Source organism: Bufo gargarizans, chromosome 4, assembly GCF_014858855.1.
Source record: "Bufo gargarizans isolate SCDJY-AF-19 chromosome 4, ASM1485885v1, whole genome shotgun sequence".
Taxonomy (NCBI): domain Eukaryota; kingdom Metazoa; phylum Chordata; class Amphibia; order Anura; family Bufonidae; genus Bufo; species Bufo gargarizans.
This window is the reverse complement of record NC_058083.1, coordinates 105,731,572-105,755,830: the sequence shown is the minus strand read 5'-3', so window position 1 is coordinate 105,755,830 and position 24,259 is coordinate 105,731,572. Positions and strand designations below refer to the sequence as shown.

The window sequence follows — 24,259 nt, the reverse complement described above, 5'->3', positions numbered from 1 at the left end:
CAAGGAATCAACATTAGAATGGAAATATGTACTTGTGTCAAAATTGGAAAATCTGATGGAAATCTGATGTGTCAAAATTTGTGATTTTTGGTTCTAACTGCCATGTCTTTGGTGAGCGGCTGGTTTCTAGAAGTGTAGTTCCAACCGTGAATCATGGAAAAGGAAGTGTGATGGTGTGGAGGTGCTCTGCAGGTGACACTATTGTAGACTTATTTTAAATTAAAGGCACATTTGTTTTTCAACAGGACAATGACCCCAAGCACCCCCCCAGGCTATGTAAGGGCTATCTGACAAAAAAATACAGTGAAGGAGTCAGGGCCGGACTGGCCATAGACCCTACAGGGATTTTACTGGTGGGCCGGTGTTGCACAGGGCCCCCCGAGCACTCCTCACTGAAGCTGGCCAGGTAAATACTACTGGGGGAACGATAGTGGTCACTATTAGAGGAAGTCCAGGCAGCATGCTTAAGGTAGGGCTGGCTTGGTGTTATGGCCCTCCATATCTTAATTAGAGACAATTGGAGGAGGACACAACATGGCAGCTATTGATGGCCACCACCTTGAGGGCAATGAAAACGTATTAATCCCCAAGTGAGGTCCTAGGGATAAAAAAGTTGAACGCAATAAAAAAAGGGTCATAAGGCCCAAGAAATACCACTAGGGACCCCCTTAATAGATGCTTTAAAACTTAGCTTTTATTAATTACAGTAAAATATATCCCAAAAATTACCCACAGTGCAAAATTACAATTATCTGTCAGCCTTTGTTGTGTGGGAATTTTCTGTGCTGCATTGTGATATTTGGTTCTCTGGGATGATATTCTGTGCTGCACTATGGTATTGCTGACCCCGCCAAGTTGTATTGGACCCATCTACTTGTGTTGCCCCACCTTCTGTCAATTTGAACTAACCTACAACATTAGGGACACTTTTCGTTTTTTCCCGGCCACTTTAAGTTCCAAATCCACCCTTGGATGGAGTGCTGCCTCAGATAACATGGCCTCAACAACCACCCACCTTAGCCCAATTAAGATGGTTTGGGATGAGTTGAACCACAGAGTGAAGGAAAAGCAGCCAAGTGCTCAGCAACTCTGTATGCTCCTTCAGCCAAGTGCTCAGGACCTCTGGGAGCTCCTTCAGCCAAGTGCTCAGCACCTCTGGGAGCACCTTCAGCCAAGTGCTCAGCACCTCTGGGAGCTCCTTCAGCCAAGTGCTCAGCACCTCTGGAAATTCCTTCAAGACTATTAGAAAACTATTCCAGGTGATTACCTTATGATGCTGATTAAAAGAATCTAAATGCACAAAGCTGTCATTATAGCAAAAGGGGGCTAACTGTGAAGAAACTAAAATGTTAAACATATTCTGGTTTGTTTACTGCTTAATCCCATGTGTTGCTTCATTGTTTTCATGTCTTCAATATGAATCTACAATGTACAAAGTAAATATATTTTTTTTAATTAGGGAGTGAAAAAAGTGTGTCAAAACCTTTGACCTGTACTGTACATTTTCTTCCCTGGTGGCGCCTCATTTTTAAAAAAAATTTGTGGCCAAAATTTTGGCTCAACCTCTGTCACATTCAGTGGTGGCCCAGACACTCTCAATAGCTTCCCTGCACTGTGTCTCCTTTCAGTGCTGGAGTAGTGATCTCATCGTTAAGCAGCCCAGACACCTTTCATTAAGTTTCCTTACTTCTAAATTAAGAGAAATATATGGCTCTATCTCTGTCTAGACAGTGGAGAAGAAAATTGGAAGGGGGCATTGCACACCATAATTACAGGTGGATTGACCATTTTGGCCATAGACCCTACAGGGAAATTTCTTTGTGGGCCGATGCCCAGGGGGTTTCTTAATAACTCCTTCTGGCTGTCAGCAAGGTACATACAAATCTGATGCTCTCTGCATTAATTCATGTAGGAGCAACAGGCACTTATGCACTGTGGTATTTGGTTCTGCTGATGAAGTATGTAGTCCTGTACTGTGGTTTTTGGTTCTGCTACAGCAGTATATTGTGCTGCACTGTGGTATTTGGTTCTGCTATGGCAGTAAATTATGCTGCACTGTGGTATTTGGTTCTGCTGGGATAGCATTTATTCCTGTACAAAGGTAATGTTGGCTCCACCCACTTTGCTGTCCAGCCTTTTATCAATTTGTCTTATCTTTTATGTTTTGCACTACAGCAGGACAATATTTTGTATTTTTCAATCAAATAGAACTACTGAAATTAAAAAAAGCAGAAGCCAAAAATTCAAAACATTTTTTTTAAAATAAATATTGAGTATAAAAATTGCCCTGTCTGGTGAAAACTAGTACAGATAAAACACGCCCTCACATGTACTGTAACAGTAATTTGCAGCCTTCAGCATTTCTGACTTTGTATGTCAAGAGCAGGTGCTTCAGGTGCTGTATAGTACACTGTGTACCAGAAAAATGTAGTGGAGCCACCTTTACTTGGTGTCGCTACCGGCCCAGGAGCCTGAGGGGGCCCAAAGACCCTTGTGCCACATACTGTGAGAAGACACACAAAGCACTGAGGGAAGGGGTGCCCAAGATTAACTCTTGAACCAGGGCCCATGAGCCTTTAGCTACACCCCTGCATGTAGTACCATAATGTGCTGGAGAGAAGTGCTATTAGACAGCCATAAGAGGTGTTTCATCGGGGAAATGATTATGTTGCTTTGTTGGATCATCGACTCAATCACATGCCACAGATCACCAATGTCCAAGGCGTTGTTTGTTTGGTCTAGTTTCAAGTTACGAAGGTCCAAAAAAGACCACTGCATCTTGAAAATATTGTAACCTGAGGCCATTGTAACTTGAGGGACCATGGTATAGCAGTAAAGTAGGAGAAACATTGTAAAGGGTCTTGCTAAAGTGACAAAATTAAGCATAAAATTACCAGATTTACTAAGTTTCTTTCACTGACGTAACAGTAAAGTGAAATCTATTTCTGAATGCATACAGCACATAGTACTTGAGCATTATGGTTTCTGTTTCAGAATTATGGGAAGCCCAGTCATGAGTCCCTGTGGTAACATCAAAGTAGCACCTGCAAAAACCTCAGAAATGAGATCCCTAACTGTAATGGGAAAAGTAAGGAAACTCCTAAAAAGGAGCCTGCAAAATTCTACTAGCTGTATTATCACATAAAATGTAAGTGATGCTTCACCTTCAGATATTGGAGAATGTCATATAAAGTTATCGGTGGAGTCAGTGCCGAATGGCTCCATCCTGACATCTTTGGATCTAGATTTTTTTCCCCAATTGTTCGAGCTGCATGCCATTTAGAGATGGCCTTGCGGTTCGCCGGGCAGTCGTCTTGCAGCAAACTTTGCTCATTCGCGATTCACCGAACATGCGAACATATGGCGATATTCACCCGTGGCATATTCTTTTGCATAGCGCCGAACTTTGACCCATGACACATCCATCAGGAGGGACAGGACAGCCAATTGAGATGTTTCAGCCCATGGACACACCCCCAACCCTGTAACAGAACACGATCTGGCAGCCATTTTACATTATGTGTTTTGCCAGTGTAGGGAGAGGTTGCATTTTGGAGCAGGGACAGTTAGGGACACCAAATGCTAGCTAATATGAATAAAAGTCCATAAAAGTCCTTTTAAGGACTGGTATAGGTGTGCTATCGATAGGTGTGATATAGAGGGGAGTGATATACTTATAATATATAATAGAAATTATATTATAGTGTATTTGTATTGTGCAGCAGTTGTGTGCGGTTCTGCTGTGATACCGCAGCTAGATAGAGGGACAAATGCTATTGGAGTAACTAATTGCAACGGGTGTGATATACCTGTTGCCCCCCAAAAAACAGTTTGAGGGCTGCGATATACCTTCTTCCACAAAATCCTGATTGAGGGGTGCTATATACCTCTTTCTGCCAAATACTGATTGAGGGGTGCCATATACCTGTTTCCGCCAAATACTGATTGAGGGGTGCCATATACCTGTTTCCGCCAAATACTGATTGAGGGGTGCCATATACCTGTTTCAGCCAAATACTGATTGAGGGGTGCTATATATCTTCCTACATGAAATATTGATTGAAGGCTGCGATACACCTGCTTCCACAAAATACTGATTGAGGGGTGCCATATACCTGTTTCCGCCAAATACTGATTGAGGGGTGCCATATACCATCTTCCACAAGATCATGTTTGAGGGGTGCTATATACCTGTTTCCACCAAATACTGATTGAGGGTGCCATAGACCTGTTTCCGCTAAATACTGATTGAGGGGTGCCATATACTTTCTTCCACAAAATACTGATTAAGGGGTGCTATTGCTATATACCTTCTTCCACCAAATACTGATTGAGGGCTGCAATACACCTGTTTCCACAAAATACTGATTGAGGGGTGCCATATAACTGTTTCCTCCAAATACTGATTGAGGGGTGCTATATACCTTCTTCCACCAAATACCGATTGAGGGCTGCAATACACCTGCTTCCACAAAATACTGATTGAGGGGTGCCATATACCTGTTTCTGCCAAATAATGATTGAGGGGTGCCATATACCTTCTTCCACAAAATCCTGATTGAGGGGTGCTATATACCTGTTTCCGCCAAATACTGATTGAGGGGTGCCATATACCTGTTTCCGCCAAATACTGATTGAGGGGTGCCATATACCTGTTTCCACCAAATACTGATTGAGGGGTGCTATATATCTTCCTACATGAAATATTGATTAAAGGCTGCGATACACCTGCTTCCACAAAATACTGATTGAGGGGTGCCATATACCTGTTTCTGCCAAATACTGATTGAGGGGTGCCATATACCATCTTCCACAAGATCATGTTTGAGGGGTGCTATATACCTGTTTCCACCAAATACTGAGTGAGGGTGCCATAGACCTGTTTCCGCTAAATACTGATTGAGGGGTGCCATATACTTTCTTCCACAGAATACTGATTAAGGGGTGCTATTGCTATATACCTTCTTGCACCAAATATGGATTGAGGGCTGCGAAACACCTGCTTCCACAAAATACTGATTGAGGGGTGCCATATACCTATTTCAGCTAAATAATGATTGAGGGGTGCTATATACCTGTTTCTGCCAAATACTGATTGAGGGGTGCGATACACCTGTTTCCACAAAATACTGATTGAGGGCTGCCATATACCTGTTTCCGCCAAATACTGATTGAGGGGTGCCATATTCTTTCTTCCACAAAATACTGATTGAGGGGTGCTATTGCTATATACCTTCTTCCACCAAATTCTGATTGAGGGCTGCGATACACCTGTTTCCACAAAATACTGATTAAGGGGTGCCATATACCTGTTTCCGCCAAATACTAATTAAGGGGTGCTATATACCTGTTTCCACCAAATACTGATTAAGGGGTGCCACATACCATCTTCCACAAAATCCTGTTTGAGGGGTGCTATATACCTGTTTCCCCCAAATACTGATTGAGGGTGCCATATACCTGTTTCCGCTAAATACTGATTGAGGGGTGCCATATACTTTCTTCCACAAAATACTGATTGAGGGGTGCGATTGCTATATACCTTCTTCCACCAATTATTGATTGAGGGCTGCGATACACCTGCTTCCACAAAATACTGATTGAGGGGTGCCATATACATGTTTCAGCCAAATACTGATTGAGGGGTGCTATATACCTTTCACCAAATACCGATTGAGGGCTGCGATACACCTACTTCCACAAAATATTGATTGAGGGGTGCTATATACCTGTTTCTGCTCAAATACTGATTGATGGGTGTTATATACCTGTTTCCACCAAATACTGATTGAGGGTGCTATTTACCTGTTTTTGCCAAATACTGATTGAGGGGTGCCATATACCTTCTTCCACAAAATACTAATTGAGAGGTGCTATTGCTATATACCTTCTTCCACCAAATACTGATTGAGGGCTGCTATACACCTGCTTCCACAAAATACTGATTGAGGGGTGCTATATACCTGTTTTCACCAAATACTGTTTGAGGGGTGCCATATACCTTCTTCCACAAAATACTGATTGAGGGGTGCTATTGCTATATACATTTTTCCACCAAATACTTTTTGAAGGCTACGATACACCTGCTTCCACAAAATACTGATTGAGACGTGCTATATACCTGTTTCCGCCAAATACTGATTGAGGGGTGCCATATACCTTCTTCCACAAAATACTGATTGAAGGTGCTATTGCTATATACCTTGTTCCACTAAATACTGATTGTGGGCTGCGATACACCTGCTTCCACAAAATACTGATTGAGGAATGCCATATACCTGTTTCCGCCAAATACTGATTGAGGGGAACTATATACCTGTTTCTGCCAAATACTGATTGAGGGGTGCCATATACCTTCTTCCACAAAATACTGATTGAGGGGTGCTATTGCTATATACCTTTTCCCACCAAATACTGATTGAGGGTTGCGATATACCTTCTTCCACAAATACTGCTCTTCTCTACGGACTTAGGCAGAGGGTCATTTAGAAAATGACAGGCAGAGGAAGAGGCAGACCATTCCACAGGGATGAAAGGGGTCGGGCAGGTGCACCAGGCACCTAAGTGGGAAGTTGGAGAAGGCGCGTGCGATAACTTAAAAGGATGCACCAGAGCTGGTTCAGTGGCTCACTCGGCCTTCTGCTTCTGCACCCTCCTCATCCTCTGTATCTGCATCCTCCCCACTCTCTGCTGTGTGCACCCCCAAAGACATCACCACCACCACCATAGCCCCTCCACTCGAGTCAGAGGAATTATTTCCCTATTCATTACAAGACCTTACCGATGGGCAGCCATTCTTGGCATCAAGTGAGGAAGAGGAGGTAGCAATGGCCGCCACCCAGTGGTCTGAGGACAGCACCCACATCACCCCAAGGAGGGTGGTCCCCGCTGTTGCTGCCTACTCTGAGATCTCTAATGTCAGTGGTGGTGATGAAGTGTCAATGGAGGTCACGTGGGTGCCCACAAGAGAGGAAGAGGGAAAGATGGAGCAGCAAATAGGGAGAAGGAGGAGAAGCAGGCAGAACTTGCAGTGCACAGGAGGCAAAAAACAGACTGCAAATGTATCTGGAGCGAGCCATCCACCATGCCTCTGCAGTGTGGGCTTTTTTAACGTTAAACATGTAAGTAGAGATACCGGCTCATTTGTTTTTTATGGTATTTATATCCGCGTGCCTGTTACGAATAATAACTTTCGAAACGCGTCAACAGCCTACACCTATGAGAATCGAACCTTGTATTATCTGTGCACGTTTGATAATAAAACCGGAGAACTTGAAACTTCAAGAAAAAGTGAGTGCTGGAGTCTGAAAATTTGTTTATAGTTTCTGCATACCTGTAAAGGACTTTTTTAACGTGTCAGCTGCTTATAATAGTGTTGCCATCTGCAGCCTGTGCTGTCAACGCATAAGTCGCGGTAAGCCCAACAATCACCTAAGGACGACTGCCTTAAGAAGGCTCCTGGCCTCCCATCACCAAGCCCAGTGGTAGCAACACCGTCAGAACCCACAAAGTCACACTCCCGGCGCTCCACGTCCTGCCGCTTCTCCTTCTCCTCTCTCCTTCCATTTGTCCTCCACTCCACTTTCCACCGTGCCGTTGTTGTGTTTATCTGGCACTAGGCAGGCTTCTGTGCCCAAATGTTCGAGCGTAAAAAAATGATGACGCCGGATAATCCTCTTCCCCAACGGCTGATCGCTGGCTTGTTGGAACTGCTAGCCCGCCAACTACTGCCATATAAATTGGTGGTCTCGGAGGCCTTTACAACATTTGTGGCCATTGGCACACCGCAATGGAACGTCCCCGGAAGGAAATATTTCCCCCAGAAGGGCATCCCTGAACTATATGGCACACAGTGTCGGTGCCAACATACATCTGACCACAGACACGTGGTCTAGCAAACACGGGCAGGGAAGGTACATAACTTTTACTGCCAAATGGGTGAACCTTCTGATGGCGGTCAAGCATGTAACCTGTAGCACCCGTTTGGATTTGGTGTTACCGTCACGGATTGCATGCAGGCCTGTCTCTTCTTCTCCTCCTACTCCTAGTCCATTCTCCGTCTCCTCCTCAGCTGACTCTTCCTTTTCCACTGCTACCGCCTCTTCTGCTGCACCCTCCAAGTTCCCTAGAACTGTGCTGTGGCTGTTGTGCCTGGAAGCCAAGAGCCACACCGGTCCTGCACTGCTTTCAGCTCTGCGGTCACAGGCTGATCAGTGGCTAACTCCGCTCAATTTAACAGTTGGTAAAGTGGTGTGCGACAATGGTGCCAATCTGCTGAGCGCGCTGAAACAGGGCAAAATTACACACATGCCGTGCATGGCACACGTCATGAACTTAGTCATGAAACGATTAGCTGCCAAATACCTCGGGGTCCAGGACGTCTTGCGGCAGGCCAGGAAAATCTCTGGCCATTTTAAAAGATCTTACACGGCCATGGTTCGCCTTGCTGACATTCAGCGGCGACAACACTTGCCTGTCAGACGTCTTCTCTGTGACTGCCCGACGCGCTGGAACTTTACCTTGTATATGCTTGATAGGGTGCTCCAGCAGAAACGTGCCTTTAACGACTACCTGTACGAACTCTGCGGCAGGACAGGTTCTGGGGAGCTTGGTTTCTTTTCACCACGCCAGTGGCTGCTCATGCACGACGCATGCAGACTTCTGCGGCCATTTGATGAGATCACCAAACTGGTCAGTCACAGCCAGGGCGCCATCAGTGACATTTTACTTTATGTCTTTTTTCTGGAGCATGCATTGCATTGTGTCATTGATCAAGCCGTTGAGGAGCACGAGCTGGAAGATAATGAAGTCGCAATGCTGAATGAATTCCCAGGGGGGGTTACTCCATCTTAGACAAGTCCGTAGGAGTCTGAAGAGGAGGAGGATGGTGGCTGGGGGGGAGGAGGAGGAGCAAGAAGAGCATGCTTTAAACTTTTCGGAGATCCCTGGTGTTGTCCGTGGCTGGGGGGAGGAGACCAAGGATGACATTCTCCTGGGCGATGAGCAGGATCCAGGGAGCTCCACCTCTTCCAATTTAGTGCAAATGGGGGCCTTCATGCTCCAGTGTTTGAAGAGGGACCCCCATATAAAAAGCATAAAGGTCAAGGACATGTACTGGGTGGCAATGTACTTAGACCCCCTGTACAAACACAAAATGGCGGAGATGTTACCAGCATCACAGAGGGCTGTCAGAATGCAGCATTTCCAGGCCTTGATGCAAGAGATGCTGCATTCTGCTGTTGCGGGCACTGGAACAGGAATTTCCACCCACAGCAAAACAGTTGCGGGTACCAATCCTATCGTGCCTGCAAAAAGAGGGTGGTTTGAAGATGTGTTGGTCACTTCGGATATGAGATCATTGGGGTCCAGTCTCAGGGAACGCCTAGACCAACAGGTGTCTGGCTACATCGATCGGGTTAACGGCCGATGTGGACACTGAGAAGCGAGCAACCCCTTGACTACTGGGTGTGCAGGCTTGACCTGTGGCCAGAGCTGGCACAATTTGCTATGGAACTCTTGGCTTGTCCCTCGTCAAGTGTCCTGTCTTAAAGGACGTTCAGCGCAGCAGGGGAGATCGTGACCGATAAGCACACTTGCCTAGCTCACGACAGTGTGGACTACCTCACATTTTTTTTAAATGAATGAGGCATAGATCTCGGAGGAATTCAACACCTATGATGACCACATGTAATTGAATTTCCTCATGCCAGCCCACACATATCCGCCAGAACCCAGAACAAAGAATGGTCCTTGCCTTATGTATATACAGTGGCATAAAAGGCCTTTTATGTCAGGTGAATGCTTAATTTTGGGGCTTATACTGGCCGACAGTTACATATTTATCCTGTGACCGCCTAATGTACCTCCAGCCACAGAATTCAAAGTTCATTGCTGTCAGGTGAATGCCTATCGCCTAATTTTTGGGGCCTATACTGGCCGACAGTTACATTTTTTATCTCTAGCCACATAATTACACCCCTGTCTCACTCCTCTGCCTCTTATTATGGTTGCGTATGAACCGCATTCACCATAAGGACCTTCTAATGTCACAGGGTCATGTGACCGTACCCCCCCACCCCGTACTGTGCCCCTCACCCCATACTGTGCCCCCTTATACCCTGCATTGTGTCCTCTTACCACACCCTGAAGCTGGCCAGTCTGGCTAGACCTGTCCTAGGTTGCTAGTATAGCTTATATCTTTATACAGCTAAACCTGCTAATAACCGTAATACAGTTCCTATGTTTATGTGTTAAAGACAAAAGCAGAGTTATTTACTGTGATATCATGTTTTGGATGTCATATAACTGTTATATTTTGTGTTCACAGAAGCAAAAAAAGATAATATACCTTTAAGATTCATTTTGTAATGTAAGGTAAGCTCAGTGACACAGCAGAAACAGAAAGCATAGTGTTAATCTGTTGTTGCTGGGCAGAAGTCTAGACCAATCACAGCCAGCTTCTCACACAACAAGAGTTTTCACCAATCACAGCTAGCCTCACACACAGCCTGTCTGGGAATTCTCCTAGCAGGAGCTGCTAGAATCATTATTCACCAGAGACAGGAGCTCAAGAGACATTCACTCCACTGAGAGTTGTGTTTTTATGGGAACAAGAGGCCAAAATAGGTATTTAGAATAGTTATATAATGTTCATATTGTTAGTATTGTGATTAGAACTGTATACTGAACTATATATATATGTGTTTACTTGCAGTTCCACCAAATCAATTGCAAACTACAAATAGCATACAAATAGCAATCCATACAAATTGCATACAGATCAGTAGAACTATCAGTCAAATCTTAGATATAACCTAATTCAGAAATTACATTTTCATATATGATCACTCGCATGAAACATGAAGGGAAAGGTATTGAATAGTGATCTGGATTGTTTAAGACTTAACTTTTACTTATTATACATTATAAAATATATCCCTCCAAGTGGTTCAATATAGGTACATCTTTTCATAGTCCCACATTCCAGGGGACTCCTTCAAAACAAAGGAAACCGTGTCTACACTTAGTGTCAAACACTAGAGGGTGACAGGAGCAGTTATGCCCACTCCCCTTACAATTTTCCACAGTCACACACAGAGGAAGACTCCTTGGAAACAAAAAGCAGTTGTGTCTACACTTATATTCTCAGTGCTTAGACAGTATAGGGTGGCAGGAGCCGATATACACAAGGACGTCTCGCGAGTGTTTACGTCACCATATCATGCGCCGCGCACACAGGTGGACGCAACAGTTTAAATATCGGCGGACACCTGCGGACGCCAGGTAACATCTATGCCCACGGCTCCAACCATGTACCGCTACTAGGGGAAGGGGTCTTACATCTGTCCCCCCTCCTAAATTTTCTTTTTTTTTTGCCACTTATCTGTGTCTTCTTACTCCACTGGGGGCTATCTTTTCCAGTGGCATTTTGATTTGCTGGTGAACACCTTTTCCAGCAAAACATTTGCTGGTGAATATCTTCTCTGGCAAGTGTCATATATCTAGCCCATATGTATATATTCCCCTGATGAGAGGACGGTTTCTGCCTCAGAATGTCGGGATCTTTTCAGGGTCAATTAGGGAACGCAATTCCAGGGTTAGGTTCTGGACGGGGGCCCAACTAGTGGGATACCCCATGGTTAGGCCAATAGGGCTATTGTAGGGTTCCGAGGGTCATCCAGGGATATATAGGAACATCCTCCTGCTATTCCCACATTCTTTAAAAGGACCTTATACCACCAAAACCGGACCATCCCATCAAGGAATAACGGAACGGAGGTGCCTGAAGAACCTATCAACTGTAGGGTAGGACCCTGGGTTTTCTTCGGTGCCGCCGTGCACCATTTTTTGATATAGGTGCAGCTGTGCATTTACTGTGTACGACGATATTTATGTATCCAATCAATGCGTATATCTATCTTTGTATGCCGCTGTGCATCTTTGTATATATTGCTACAAGTTATCCATTCATATCACTGAGTGTTTAGGGTGCTGTGATATATATTGATTCTTGCTACCCTGCTTTCTGTACATTTTAGGGTGCTTGTGTATATCGGCTCTGCCACCCTATAGTGTCTAAACACTGAGAATATAAGTGTAGACACAACTGCTTTTTGTTTCCAAGGAGTCCTTCTCTGTGTGTGACTGTGTTTGACACCAAGTGTAGACACGGTTTCCTTTGTTTTGAAGGAGTCCCCTCGAATGTGGGACTATGAAAAGATGTACCTATATTGAACCACTTTGAAGGATATATTTTATAATGTTTAATAAGTAAAAGTTAAGTCTTAAACAATCCAAATCTTAGATATACCTCTCAGAGAGATCATAAAGTGCTCAAATAACTTAAAGTAACAATACAGATGCTCAAGAGTTAACTATATCCACCATTTTATGTTGAATGACAGAATTGAACAGTTGAACCACCATCTTATGCATACCGCCATTTTGTGATATCTTTTCAACACATGTTATGTACATGGACTATCTGCTGCGGAAGCGGCAGTGTTATATATGAAGAAAAGTTAAAGTTAATAAAGAAGTTATTTCAAGCATTTGGTGTGCTCTTTAAACCTACTGTTTCCATAGAACGGCACTAGAGGAATTACAGAGTAATAGACAGTCTGGTTAGACTAAAAGTCAGAGATACCAAAATTCTCCTAATGCCACAGCACAAAAGGCACTTCATAGTGCTGCGCCTGCCACACACCCTGTGCAGTGCCCCTAGTCATTCCCTGTACTGTGCCCTCTTATACCCTTTTATCCGGTCACGGTATGGCAGTGTTATCCGGTCACTGTGTGTACAGAGGTGTTATCCGGTCAATGTATGGCGGTGGTATCCAATAACTGGATGGCCATAACTATATCCCTTTCCCTGCCCACGCCATCCTTTTTTAGACCTGGCATGAGTGGAAAAAATATGTAGATTGCGGTGCTAAGGACCTTTGCGCCACAATCTGTGTCAGAAACACGCATAACATAGACGTATTTCTAGAGTCTAGTGTATTATACTGTGCCCTGTATTTCCCAGTAGAAAATGATCCTTTGGAAACACAGTCCCACTCCTCATCCTTGACCACTAGGACTAGGTAGCGCTCTGTCAGTACATGGTGGCCTCCCCTTTCCACCACGCTGCTACGCTGTGTACTGGTGCATATTCTAACACTAGGGCTGGGTTTACATCCATTTAATGCATATCAAAAATGTATGTGTTAACAGCTTTAGACTGATGCCGTACAGTGGAGTCCGTTCACCATACAGTTCCATGCTAGAAAAAAAATTGACGTTAACGTATCCATTTTTTTATGGACTCTGCAGGATACAAAAACATGGAGTGCTGCACATTTGTATACATCAAACCGATAGGAAATAAAAAATTTCTAGGCTCCAGCTGGGCACATTTTGGAGAGTTTTCCTTCAAGATGCTTAAAAATGGCCCCTTAATAAAATACATATTTTTTGTGGGAATTTTTGCCAATGACCATGTTGTCACTGTCACTGTTGTGGGACTATTTGTGTACTTCTAGTAAGTGTTTGCTGGCTGCAAATATGACATGAAGTTTTTTTCAGGTTTGCCGGCCATTAAAGTGAATGGGGCCTGCTGAGAACATGCGGTTCGCGAACATTTGATCACGAACACGCATTCGCGAATCGTCCCGGCCGATGTTCGTTCATCACTAATGCCATTGAATGGAAACCAAATGAACTGAGGGTGAATACCTCTTGTTAAAAGATAGATACTGTTAGACATGCCTCTACAACGCACTTGAAGCCATTTTGCCCATTTGACTTTAAGAAGGAGCATATCATTTGTGGATTGACAGAAGTAGGATGGCCGGGTCAACAAATTGTTTATCATCTAGGTTGTTCTGACCTAGTTGTTAGGAGGTGTTGTGAGTAATAGTTATGTGAGGACATGCACACACAGCGAACATACTCCAGATGTCCCAGACAGACCACCAGTAGGGAATATTGTTTGATCTGCCGACAAACACAAGCAGTTACCACATTTTAGTTGTCCACCAACCAGTTGGCACCTTCATTACACACCCCTGTCTCTGCCTGCCTATGGCGATTAGAGACAGGATTGTGTGGAGGCACAGATCTAGAGAAGGGTTGAAAAGATTCTGCTAAACGGAAAGTTCCCAATAGCACAGTAGCCTCCATAATTCTTAACTGAAAGAAGTTTGGGACAACCAGGACTCTTCCTAGAGCTGGTCGCCCCAACAAACTAAGTAATTGGGGTAGGAGGGCCTTGGTATGACAGGTGACCAAGAAACCAATGGTTACTCTGGCTGAGCTCCAAAGCCAGAAAGAAGCCTCTCAGTAAAAGAAACCTAAAAGCCCACCTGGAGTTTGCAAAAAAGCACCTAAAGAACTCTCAGACTGAGAAACAAGATTCTCTTGTCTGATATAGGGTTGTCACGATACCAAACTTTTGATTCGATTTCGATACCATAAAAAAGTATTGCGATACTCGATACCACGCCAAAAAAATAAAACACCAAAAAAAGCCATGTACATTCCATATTTTATGGGGGGGGGACAATTTTTTTCAAAGTTTTAATTTATTTTTACACTAAAAAACCTATATATAAATATATATATATATATATATATATATAGTATCGTTGTAATCATACTGACCCAGAGAATAAAGGGCATGGGTCAGTTTTGCCTCGAAGGGAACGTCGTAGGGACAAAACCTGTAAAATGGTGAGAAATTGCTTTTTTTTTCAATTCTACCCCATTTTGATTTTTTTTCCCACTTACCATTACATTGTATGCCATATTAAATGGTGGGATTAGAAAGTACTTGTCCCGCAAAAAATAAGCCCTAATACGGCTATGTGAATTGAAAAATAAAAAAAGTTATGGATCAATATAGATAGGGAAGAAAAATTAAAACGCAAAAACGAAAAAATAAATAAATCAATCCGGTATCCTAACAGTTAAATCCAGTTTTTTAAATCACGTGAACAGGCTTTAATAATACTAACTTACTTATTTACCCAAAAATACTAAGGCGTTTTGTAGTATTATGAATAACACTCTCTGGACCTTCAATACTGATAACATAGCCTTAGGCTTAGTTCACACGAACGTGTGTGATCTGTGGCCGTATTGCGGCCCGCAAATCGCGGGTCGCAATACACGGCCACAGTTCCGTGTGCGGTCCGATTCACGGATGCGGACCCATTCACTTCAATGGGTCCGCAAATCCGGAATAGCGGAACGGCCGCACGGGACGGGACCCCTCGGAAGCACTACGGAGTGCTTCCGTGGGGTTACGTCCCGTACCTCCGTTCCGCAAAAAGATAGAACATGTCCTATCTTTTAGCGGAACGGGCGGATCGCGGACCCATTAAAGTGAATGGGTCCGCGATCCGATGCGGCTGACCTACGGCCGGCGATCGTGCATTGCGGCCCGCTGTTTGCGGGCCGCAGCACGAGCACGGGTCACACACGTTCGTGTGAACTCGGCCTTAGAACAGGCCAGCAAAGCTTCATTGATAAGGGTCTGACCTCTAGGACCTCATCAATCAGCACAGCGAAGGGGTCACAGTGCTTGCATGAGTCTGTCCTTAGGGTAGTCCACCAATGTTAAAGTCCTAGAGTGCCCTTTTACTCATTAAATAACAAAAATTATTCACATTTAACTGCAAGAATTTAGGAGTCAATCAAAATGATGAAGTTTTGAGCGGATAATATCTGGACGCCTCTCAGCATATTTGCTGTCTGGATCTCTGCCGGTCCCCATTATAGTGGATGAGGCCAGACGGACTTCCAGCAGCGCAAGGCTGCACACGGTAATTACGGATCTTCCCCTGTCATTGACGCCAGTGTGAAACAGGCCTAAATTGGCTTATGCGGCATAATAAATTCATTGCAATTCACTAGATATTTCAGACTCGCTTGTATTCCTTACACCACCACAATGGTGGTGCACATTTTATATACCAGTATTCCGTGGCAAGCAAAACTTACAATGTAGGCTTAAAAGGTTTCAAAAACTTGGCACATTATTTAAATATTTTTTTTTATGCATGTGCAACAGAATTATCGTCCTTCCTGTTTTTATCCTAAGGCCTCATGCACACAACCATATTTAGCATCGATGTCCAATCCAGATTTGTTGCACACGGGCCCATTCATTTCTATGGGCCTGCGGGGGGGAAAAAAGAGCACACAGATGTCATTCATGTCTTCATCTGTATATTCGTTCCTCAAATCCTGTGCAGTAATGAGGATGATCTGAAATAGCATCACATTGTGACTTGCTTGATGTATTAGACATTGGCTCCTTCCTTAAAGAGGGACAGTCACCTCTCCTGACATGATTGTTTTAGTGTCGACTTGCATCCATTATGCAATAACAATTCTGGAACACTATTGTATGTTGTGTACCTCCTCTATTATTCCTACTAGAAGTTTATGAAAAAAGGTACAACAGTGTCACCAGTTGGACGTGTGACAGTTTGACACTGCAGCACTGATTGAATAGTGTCAGTCTGTTCAGGGGATAAACACTTTATCCATTGTATCTTTATCCATAAACTTTTAGTGGAAATAATAGTGGAATGGCAAAACTTAAGCTTATATTACACCTGCATCACTAACTAGAATTGTATCTTTTAGCAGGTTTAAAAATAATTGTTTGCTGGCAGCCGATCTTGCTGTATAATCATAATGTGTTGCTAAAACCAATGATTGAGCAATGGCATTAGCGATCGCTACTCCCCATACTGAGGAGGAGATCACTGCATGTAATAGCATCGGTCTCCTCCACTAGCGAGCAGTTGATTGCCAGGAAGGAGCATCACTGCATGTTATTTTTTACACAGCAAAATGTTATTACATAGAGGAACACAGTGCGGGGATAAACACTTTTCAACCTCTTAGGATAAGATGCGGAAGTCTTTATTCTGTAGGGTAGGTGATCGGGTGTATATCTCACCCAGAATTATTAGATGGGTGAGGTAAAAGAATCTTGGAAAGCTGGGTGGTTTCATTAGATTGTAGTTTGCTGAGGCATTTTTCTTGAAAGTGTGTTATGGGTCTGGATTTTTTTGGAATGGCAGGTAGGTGTGGTAGAGGGACATGCCATTCCATCCCTTCCAGTACAGCACTTTCTGCTAGCCTGAGGCAGACCCAGGTGTGGCTTTTAAGGCTTCGTTCACATATCCATATCCATTTGACATCCATGGAAAATCCGTCCATGTTTCATCTGTGGAGATGTTCTTGAAGAATCCGTGTTTGGTCTGTGTGCCCATTGTTTGTCATCCGTGTGTCATCTATATTCCATGGACACTGCTCAGCTGAAAATGAATTTCTAGACCATCTCCTACCAATGGTCAAAGAGACACTAAAATAACTCATTGACCTGTATACTTCAGTAGGCGTGTTTGGTTCACATCATGGACCAAAGAAGTGCATGTCTCTGTGATTTTTCCACTGACTCACTGACAGACACATTAAAATCTAAAAGTATGCACCCTTTCCATTGAAAATGCACATAGCACACATCAATGAAAAACAGAAATGTGAAGGAGACCTTAAGATAAATTTTGCTTAGCAAATCTCCCTAAATGTGTGTGATTCACTTCAATCAGCAAGAAGTCAGAAACATCCTGCACAGAACACACACCACATATGATAGAGTCTACTACATCATCTATGCATTGACAGCTTCACTGTGCATTGAGGCCATTGCCCTGCTGATAAAGTTATCAGTGGGCTGGTGTTCTTGGAGACATGTATCTGCTGTAGACCAAAGCTTACATAAGAATGTAATAATCCAACTCCAGGACACTGTCCAAGATTAACAAAGTGTGCTAAGTATTAATACAGGTCCTTCTTACTTAGTAAATACAGATAAGTGCCCATATCGGCACATGGCGTGAGGGTGTCCAGCACCCCCCTCGGCAAGCAGAATAATAAAGCAATTCATGTTTCAAGGTTTGGTAAATGAGCGAAGTCTTGGCACCATCAGGCCAGCTCAGCCTTCAGAAGCTTTCACGGTTGCTGAGGTCAGCTTGACTCTTCAATGGACTTTGAGACATGAATTTGTTCTAACAGACAGAGTGTGACGAGCATCAGAGATACAAAGAATGAGGACTTTTCATAAATGCAAACGTTATTATACCCTTTGTGTCCTTGTTTCCGAAACAGCAAACTGTTTAATGACAAAATGGGATTGTAAGCAAACTCCAGATACAAAGTCTTCTAAACAGCTACAAAGTACAAAGCAACATAACCACCATAAAATATAGTAAATCTGTAAGCAGTGGATTTGAATAAAAGTAATATTGTACCTTAAAGGGGTTATCCAACCCCAAAAATACCCTCCCAAATGCCCTGGCCCCTCACACAGATTGTACTTACCTCCCTCCCCGACTCCCGCGTCGCTTCTGATGCCCACACGACCACCGCTGCATCTCCCCATAGCACGGATCAAAACATCCGGCGATGGGTGGCAGCCCATAGCAAGCCGCAACGGGAACGGGCTTCCCTAACGTCACTCCTGCCCCCCCGTGTGTTGTGATCCGTGCATCGGGGAGATGCCGCGGCGGCCATGCAGGAATCAAAAGCAATGCGGGAGCCGGGGAGCAAGGCAAGTACAATCTGTGTGAGGGGCCTGGGCATTGGTGGAGCATTTATGGGGTTGGACAACCCCTTTAATATTGTGTTTGGACACCACTTTTTTCACTCTCTGCTTGTCACAAACTCTGGATACTAAAAAGTTTCTTCTCCAAATGGAGACAGTGCCCCATTATCTTTTGAGGAGATTTTATATGGAATAGCTTTTCGCCATATTTTTTGAATGGGCCATACAAAAATTATGGTGAACGTCGTGATGGACAAAAAAAATTTGCCAATTCACCTCGCCAAAGAAAAAATTGGGATAAAAATTGATCAAGAAGTCATACACACTTCAAAGTGGATTGCCCTGCAAAAAATTTTTATTTTTTATTTTTAAGCATTAAAGCACAAGGAAAACAATATAAATTTGGCATTGTTGTAATCGTACTGACCCAGAGAATATAGATAACAGGTTTTGCCAAATAGGGAACACTGTAAAAACAAAACCCATAAATCTATGGCAGAATTGTGCTGTTGTTTTTTACAATGGAATTTTTTGCCAGCTTCCCACTACAACATGTGCAATATTAAATGGTGCCATTAGAAAGTGCAACTTGTCCTGCGAAAAAACAAGCCCTCATACGGCTATGTGAACAGAGAAGTAAAAAAGTTATGGCTCCTGGAAGGCAGGGAGTAAAAAGCAAAAATGGAAAATTGCAGTTTCTTGAAGGGGTTAAAACATTTAGTACAGCCAGTGAGTTATTCAATAAAATGTTTCTGCATAGCGCCACCTGCAATTAGTTTTTTCCTTATTTCTCTGTCCACCTCCCTGAGGTTGACGCACGTGCTCAGTCTGATCCTTTAACTGCCACCAGCTGTATCTACAGTTAGAAGTTGTGAAAGTTACAGGAAAAGAGCTGCAGCAGAAGGGACACAGCCCTTGAACTGTGATGGGCAGAGAGCTGCTGCTGAAAGGACACACCCCCTGATTGGGCTGTGATACCGAGAGAGCTGCAGTAGAAAGGACACCCCCACACACACCTGGGAAAGGATAGCTGCCAGCTGTCCGAGCTACTTGAGAAATGAATGTAGGGAGCTCTGTATCTATGTAAACTACATGGCAGGTTCTAGCTTTGTTAGAAAGAGATTGCCATGTACTAGATCAGGGATGGCCAACCTGAGGCTCTCCAGCTGTTGCAAAATTACAATTCCCATCATGCCCCTGACAGTCTACAGCTATCAGCCTACAGCAGGGCATGGTGGGAGTTGTAGTTTTACAACAGCTGGAGAGCCGCAGGTTGGGCCATGCCTGTGCTATATGATGTCTGATTTTCATTTTTTTTAAATTAGTCATGTGATAATCCCTTTAAATACATTTCTTGTTATTGGGCAACCCCTTTAAGATACTCACACCCTGCAGTGGTCTCCCAAAATGTTTTGATTTGAACCTCAGGTTACAGTAACTACTACTGTATAAAATTATTTTATAACTTGCACATTGTAATTTATTACTATTATATGTAAATGAGCATGTCCAATTCTCTGTAAGTTTTTTCTTTCTGATGATCTATCGTCTATATATATCATCAGCTTCTGATCGGCGGTGGGGGTCCGACAACCAGGACCCCCGCTGATCAGCTGTTTCTGAAGGCAGCAACGCTCCAGTAGCGCCGCGGCCTTCTCATTGTTCATCGCAGACCAAGTGACATCACGACTAGTATCACTGGCCTGGGAGTGGCTAAGCTCCATTCAAGTGACTGCTGCCTCCTGAAACAGATGATCGGCACAGGTCCTGGGTGTCGGACCCCGGCATCGATCAGAGGATAGATCATCAGAAAGGGAAAATACTGCAGAACCCCTTTAAGTAAACACAGCCTAATACCCCTTTTACACAGCCAATAAAAACCCTCATTCCCAATCACCGGCCTACTGAATCACTCTCCGATCTGCTAAGAAGATAATCATCTGTTGACAGCAGATCTCTACTGGTAAACAGGATTGGGCTGCTGACAATATACTACGATGGAGCATGCCATAAGATTTTTCTCTTGGATTTGAACAGAAATGAATTTCTCTGTATGAAATCAATGGTATATAGAGGTACAGTAAACCCCAATAGCCACTATTATGGCCATCTAATGTCTACAGATGAGAATGTGCACTTATTGAAACTTTAATTTTGATTTAGGGTCCTCTTTGAATGTCCCTGAAATATGACACAACTAAGTCATATAATATATGTAAATATAATATTAAAGGGGTTGTGCCACTAATATAAATGTATCCCCCCCCCCAACAGACTAGTATCACTTTCCCCAAATACCACTATTTATAAAAAACTGCCTTATTCTAAAGTTATTAGCCAATTATTGCACCCTGTGGGAAATCAGTTCTGATGTTCAGATGCTGTAGGTTACATCCTGCTTTGGAGCAAGGGGTGTGGTTAGTGTCAGGACACATCTATCCTAAGGCATGATAAGACAGGAGACACATGACAAACCAGGAAGTAGAATTCAAGCATGGGGGATAAGAGAAAACTGCAAATGAGGTAAATAAAAAATAAATAAATAAAGAATCAAGGTGGAATGGGAGCTAGAGTAATTGATGAAAATACACTTTAGAGTGAAAAGTAGTTTATGACAGATAAATGTATATAATGTATACAATATTAATGTTATAATTAAAGGGATTTCCCCAGTGTTTAATACTAATGCCCTATCCTCAGGAATAGGTCATTAATAAAAGATTGGCAGGGGTCCTACACCAGCAGTTTGAGGAGGCCACGGCGCTCACCAGAGATTACCTCCTCACTGCTTACCAAGCACAGTGCCACCCATTGGATAGTGGCTGTACTTGGTATTGCACAGCCGCTCAGTCTCGTTCACTGTATCACTGAGCTGTGCCTAGGCCATGTCACCAGTGAACGAGAAGTGACTGGCCTAAGAGGAGGCTGCAGTGCTCACCAGAGCATTGTGGGCTCTTTCAACAGCTGATCAGTCCAGGTGCTGGGAGTTGGACCTCCGATCTGATATTGACAATCTACCCTAAGGATAGGACATCAATATCAAAGTCTTGGACAACACCTTTAATATTTATAAAGGTGATACCACTTATATATGATACATCAATAAGGCTATCATTAATACAGTTCATTGCTCCAGACTTACCATCTGTGAGAGGTAGGGTCCTTGTGTCTCAGCATAATGAATCGACTGGTCAATTACGTCCCGAATTCCTAATAGAGACTGCTCCAGGTCATGCGATCCAGACATCTGATCAGCAAAGTGCTCCACCAAGTTAATGAAGTCTCTCCAGGAGCCATCTAGACTTGCTACACTGGCCAAACATCCTCTCATAACATTGAGACAGTAGCCAACACACGGTCGGATAAGAGTCAATCCCTGGCAGTGAGGACAATACTGCATCCTCACCAATGCACTTGTGCATTCCCGGGTCATTCCTGCATGCTCAGTGCTGTTGATTACTTGCTCGGCCAAACTTAAGGCTTGTTTCATCATTCGGCTGGTCCACAAAGATTCTGACAAATGGACAAGCATGTCATTTGAATAGTTGCCAAAAGGGTTAATATCCTGCCTTGTCAAACGTAGACAGTCCAAGTACTCCCCTGACAATGACACTGTCCCTGGATTAATGAGGTGGTTGTAGACGAGGGGGAACAGGTCATCCCAAAAACGAGAGAATGCATCATCCAAGGGCATGTCGGCTCCCATAATATTAAGGGATAGGTCAGTAAATAGCTCCTTTACTGACTCGTGCGCATTTTTAAACATTGAGCGGTACTTGCTGTCAAACAAAGAAAGTGTGTTGTTTGTGGCCAAGTCAATCAAATAAGTGAATGTCTCTGAAAGAGAAAACCATAAGTAAGAGTTATTAAATGCAGCACTGTGGAATTATACATACTTTTAGGCCTCAATATATATCTAATGATACTTAAAGGCAAATTCCCACAACCCATAGTTATCACCTATCAACAGGATTGCTGATAAATGTCTGATCGCTGGGGTCCCCACATCTGGCACTGTCGGAAATTCCTCCTCACTGTCAAGTGCTTTACCTGCCTACCTTCATCAGTCCCATAGATGCATGCTCATTTGCCATTGCATTCAAATTCCTCCTCACTGTTGCTGAGGAATGGGGAGGAATAAGGGACTTAGAACCTCCAATTTAAGAGATCAAGGGACCTCCAGTAATCAGATTTTTAGCACTTATCATGAGACTTATTCAGAATTATCTTGAGAATACTCCTTTAAGATGCTCTGTATAAAGGAAAGCTTAATGGATATAAGATACATTTTCAAAGATCAACCATTGAAATCAAGAAATCACCAGATTAATAACTGTTATATTAGATGAACAGTCATTACTCCCACTTATTACATACTTACATATCTGGTTCCTGGAATGTGACCAGCTATATTCTCCTCCATTCAGACATCAAACACACAATATAAATGAAAATATATCATTACTACTAAATCAATTAAACTTAAAGGGGCTATTTCAAAGTCCCTTTCAGAATGCGGGTGTGTGGTGATGCCATATTGGGGGATGGCATGACCAGCAAAGGAATTTTTAATATGAAATGATGGCCATTCTGGTTCACCACCCTCTGCCATGTCCAGATAACTTAATGGGAGACTGTCAGATAATTTTCTTAACTCAAACAGCTTGAATTGCATTGTAGTTCATATACACAGTTCATAAATGGTACCTTTGTTTCCCTTCTCTGCCACTGTAATGCTGAAAAAACTTTGAATCAATATGCTAATGAGCTCACAAGTGCCCAGAGGGGCAGAGCTTTCTATTACTGCAAGTGCCTTAGTGCGTTTTCTATTACTGCAAGTGCCCAAACACATCTCTGCTCCTAAAATGTTGTGACTGTGCACATCACCATCGGGCCTGGGCATACACTGTGCAATACCCTATTCCATTTCTGGTTATACTATTTTGTCCCAGTAAACGGTGCATGTGCAGACAGATCACTGATGCAACTGTCCAGGACCAGAGATGATGTGCTTAGGAGCATCACACTATCACAGTGCTTAGGAGCATCACACTATCACAGTGCTTAGGAGCATCACACCATCACAGTGCTTAGGAGCATCACACCATCACAGTGCTCAGGAGCATCGCACCATCACAGTGCTTAGGAGCATCACACCATCACAGTGCTCAGGAGCATCGCACCATCACAGTGCTCAGGAGCATCGCACCATCACAGTGCTCAGGTGTCACAACCAGACAGCTGAGAAGCTCTGACAGAAGCCTTTCAGAACCTCCTCCTTGAGTTCTCTTTGTTGTGGTATTCAGTTCCTCATCTCGTTAGCCTCTCTCAGCTGTCATGTAGTTGGATTAATTGCATCCCTTTAAATTCCGCCCCATAATGCATTACTGGGCGGCTTATACTTCTTCCTGGAGTGTGTGTGCATGCTCATCCTGTTTTCCTGTCTGCTACAAAGTTAAGTGCTGTACATTTATCTGTTATTTTCTGTTTGCTGGATCCCAGGTGACCCTGACTCCCTCCGTGTCTGGTGTAGGGAGCCGGTGGTCGTGTCCCCTCACTATTGTAGGGTGTTCAGGGGTTATATAGTTGAGGTACGTGGCTATGCAACCATCCACCTCTGGGATCTTTGCATAGGCTGAGCAGCCTTGGTTCCTT

The 24,259-nt window shown here is 43.5% G+C and overlaps 1 protein-coding gene across 1 annotated transcript in view; it reads right to left on the bottom strand.

Annotated features, from left to right (window-relative positions):
- Positions 1–22,592, bottom strand: part of LOC122934592 (glypican-5-like) — a 257,402-nt gene extending 234,810 nt beyond the window's left edge. Inside the window, exon 1 of the mRNA XM_044290171.1 lies at positions 21,747–22,592. Coding sequence (XP_044146106.1) covers positions 21,747–22,370 — 624 coding nt within the window. The 5' untranslated portion in view covers positions 22,371–22,592. The remainder of the gene's footprint in view (positions 1–21,746) is intronic.
- Positions 22,593–24,259: the final 1,667 nt, after the last annotated feature.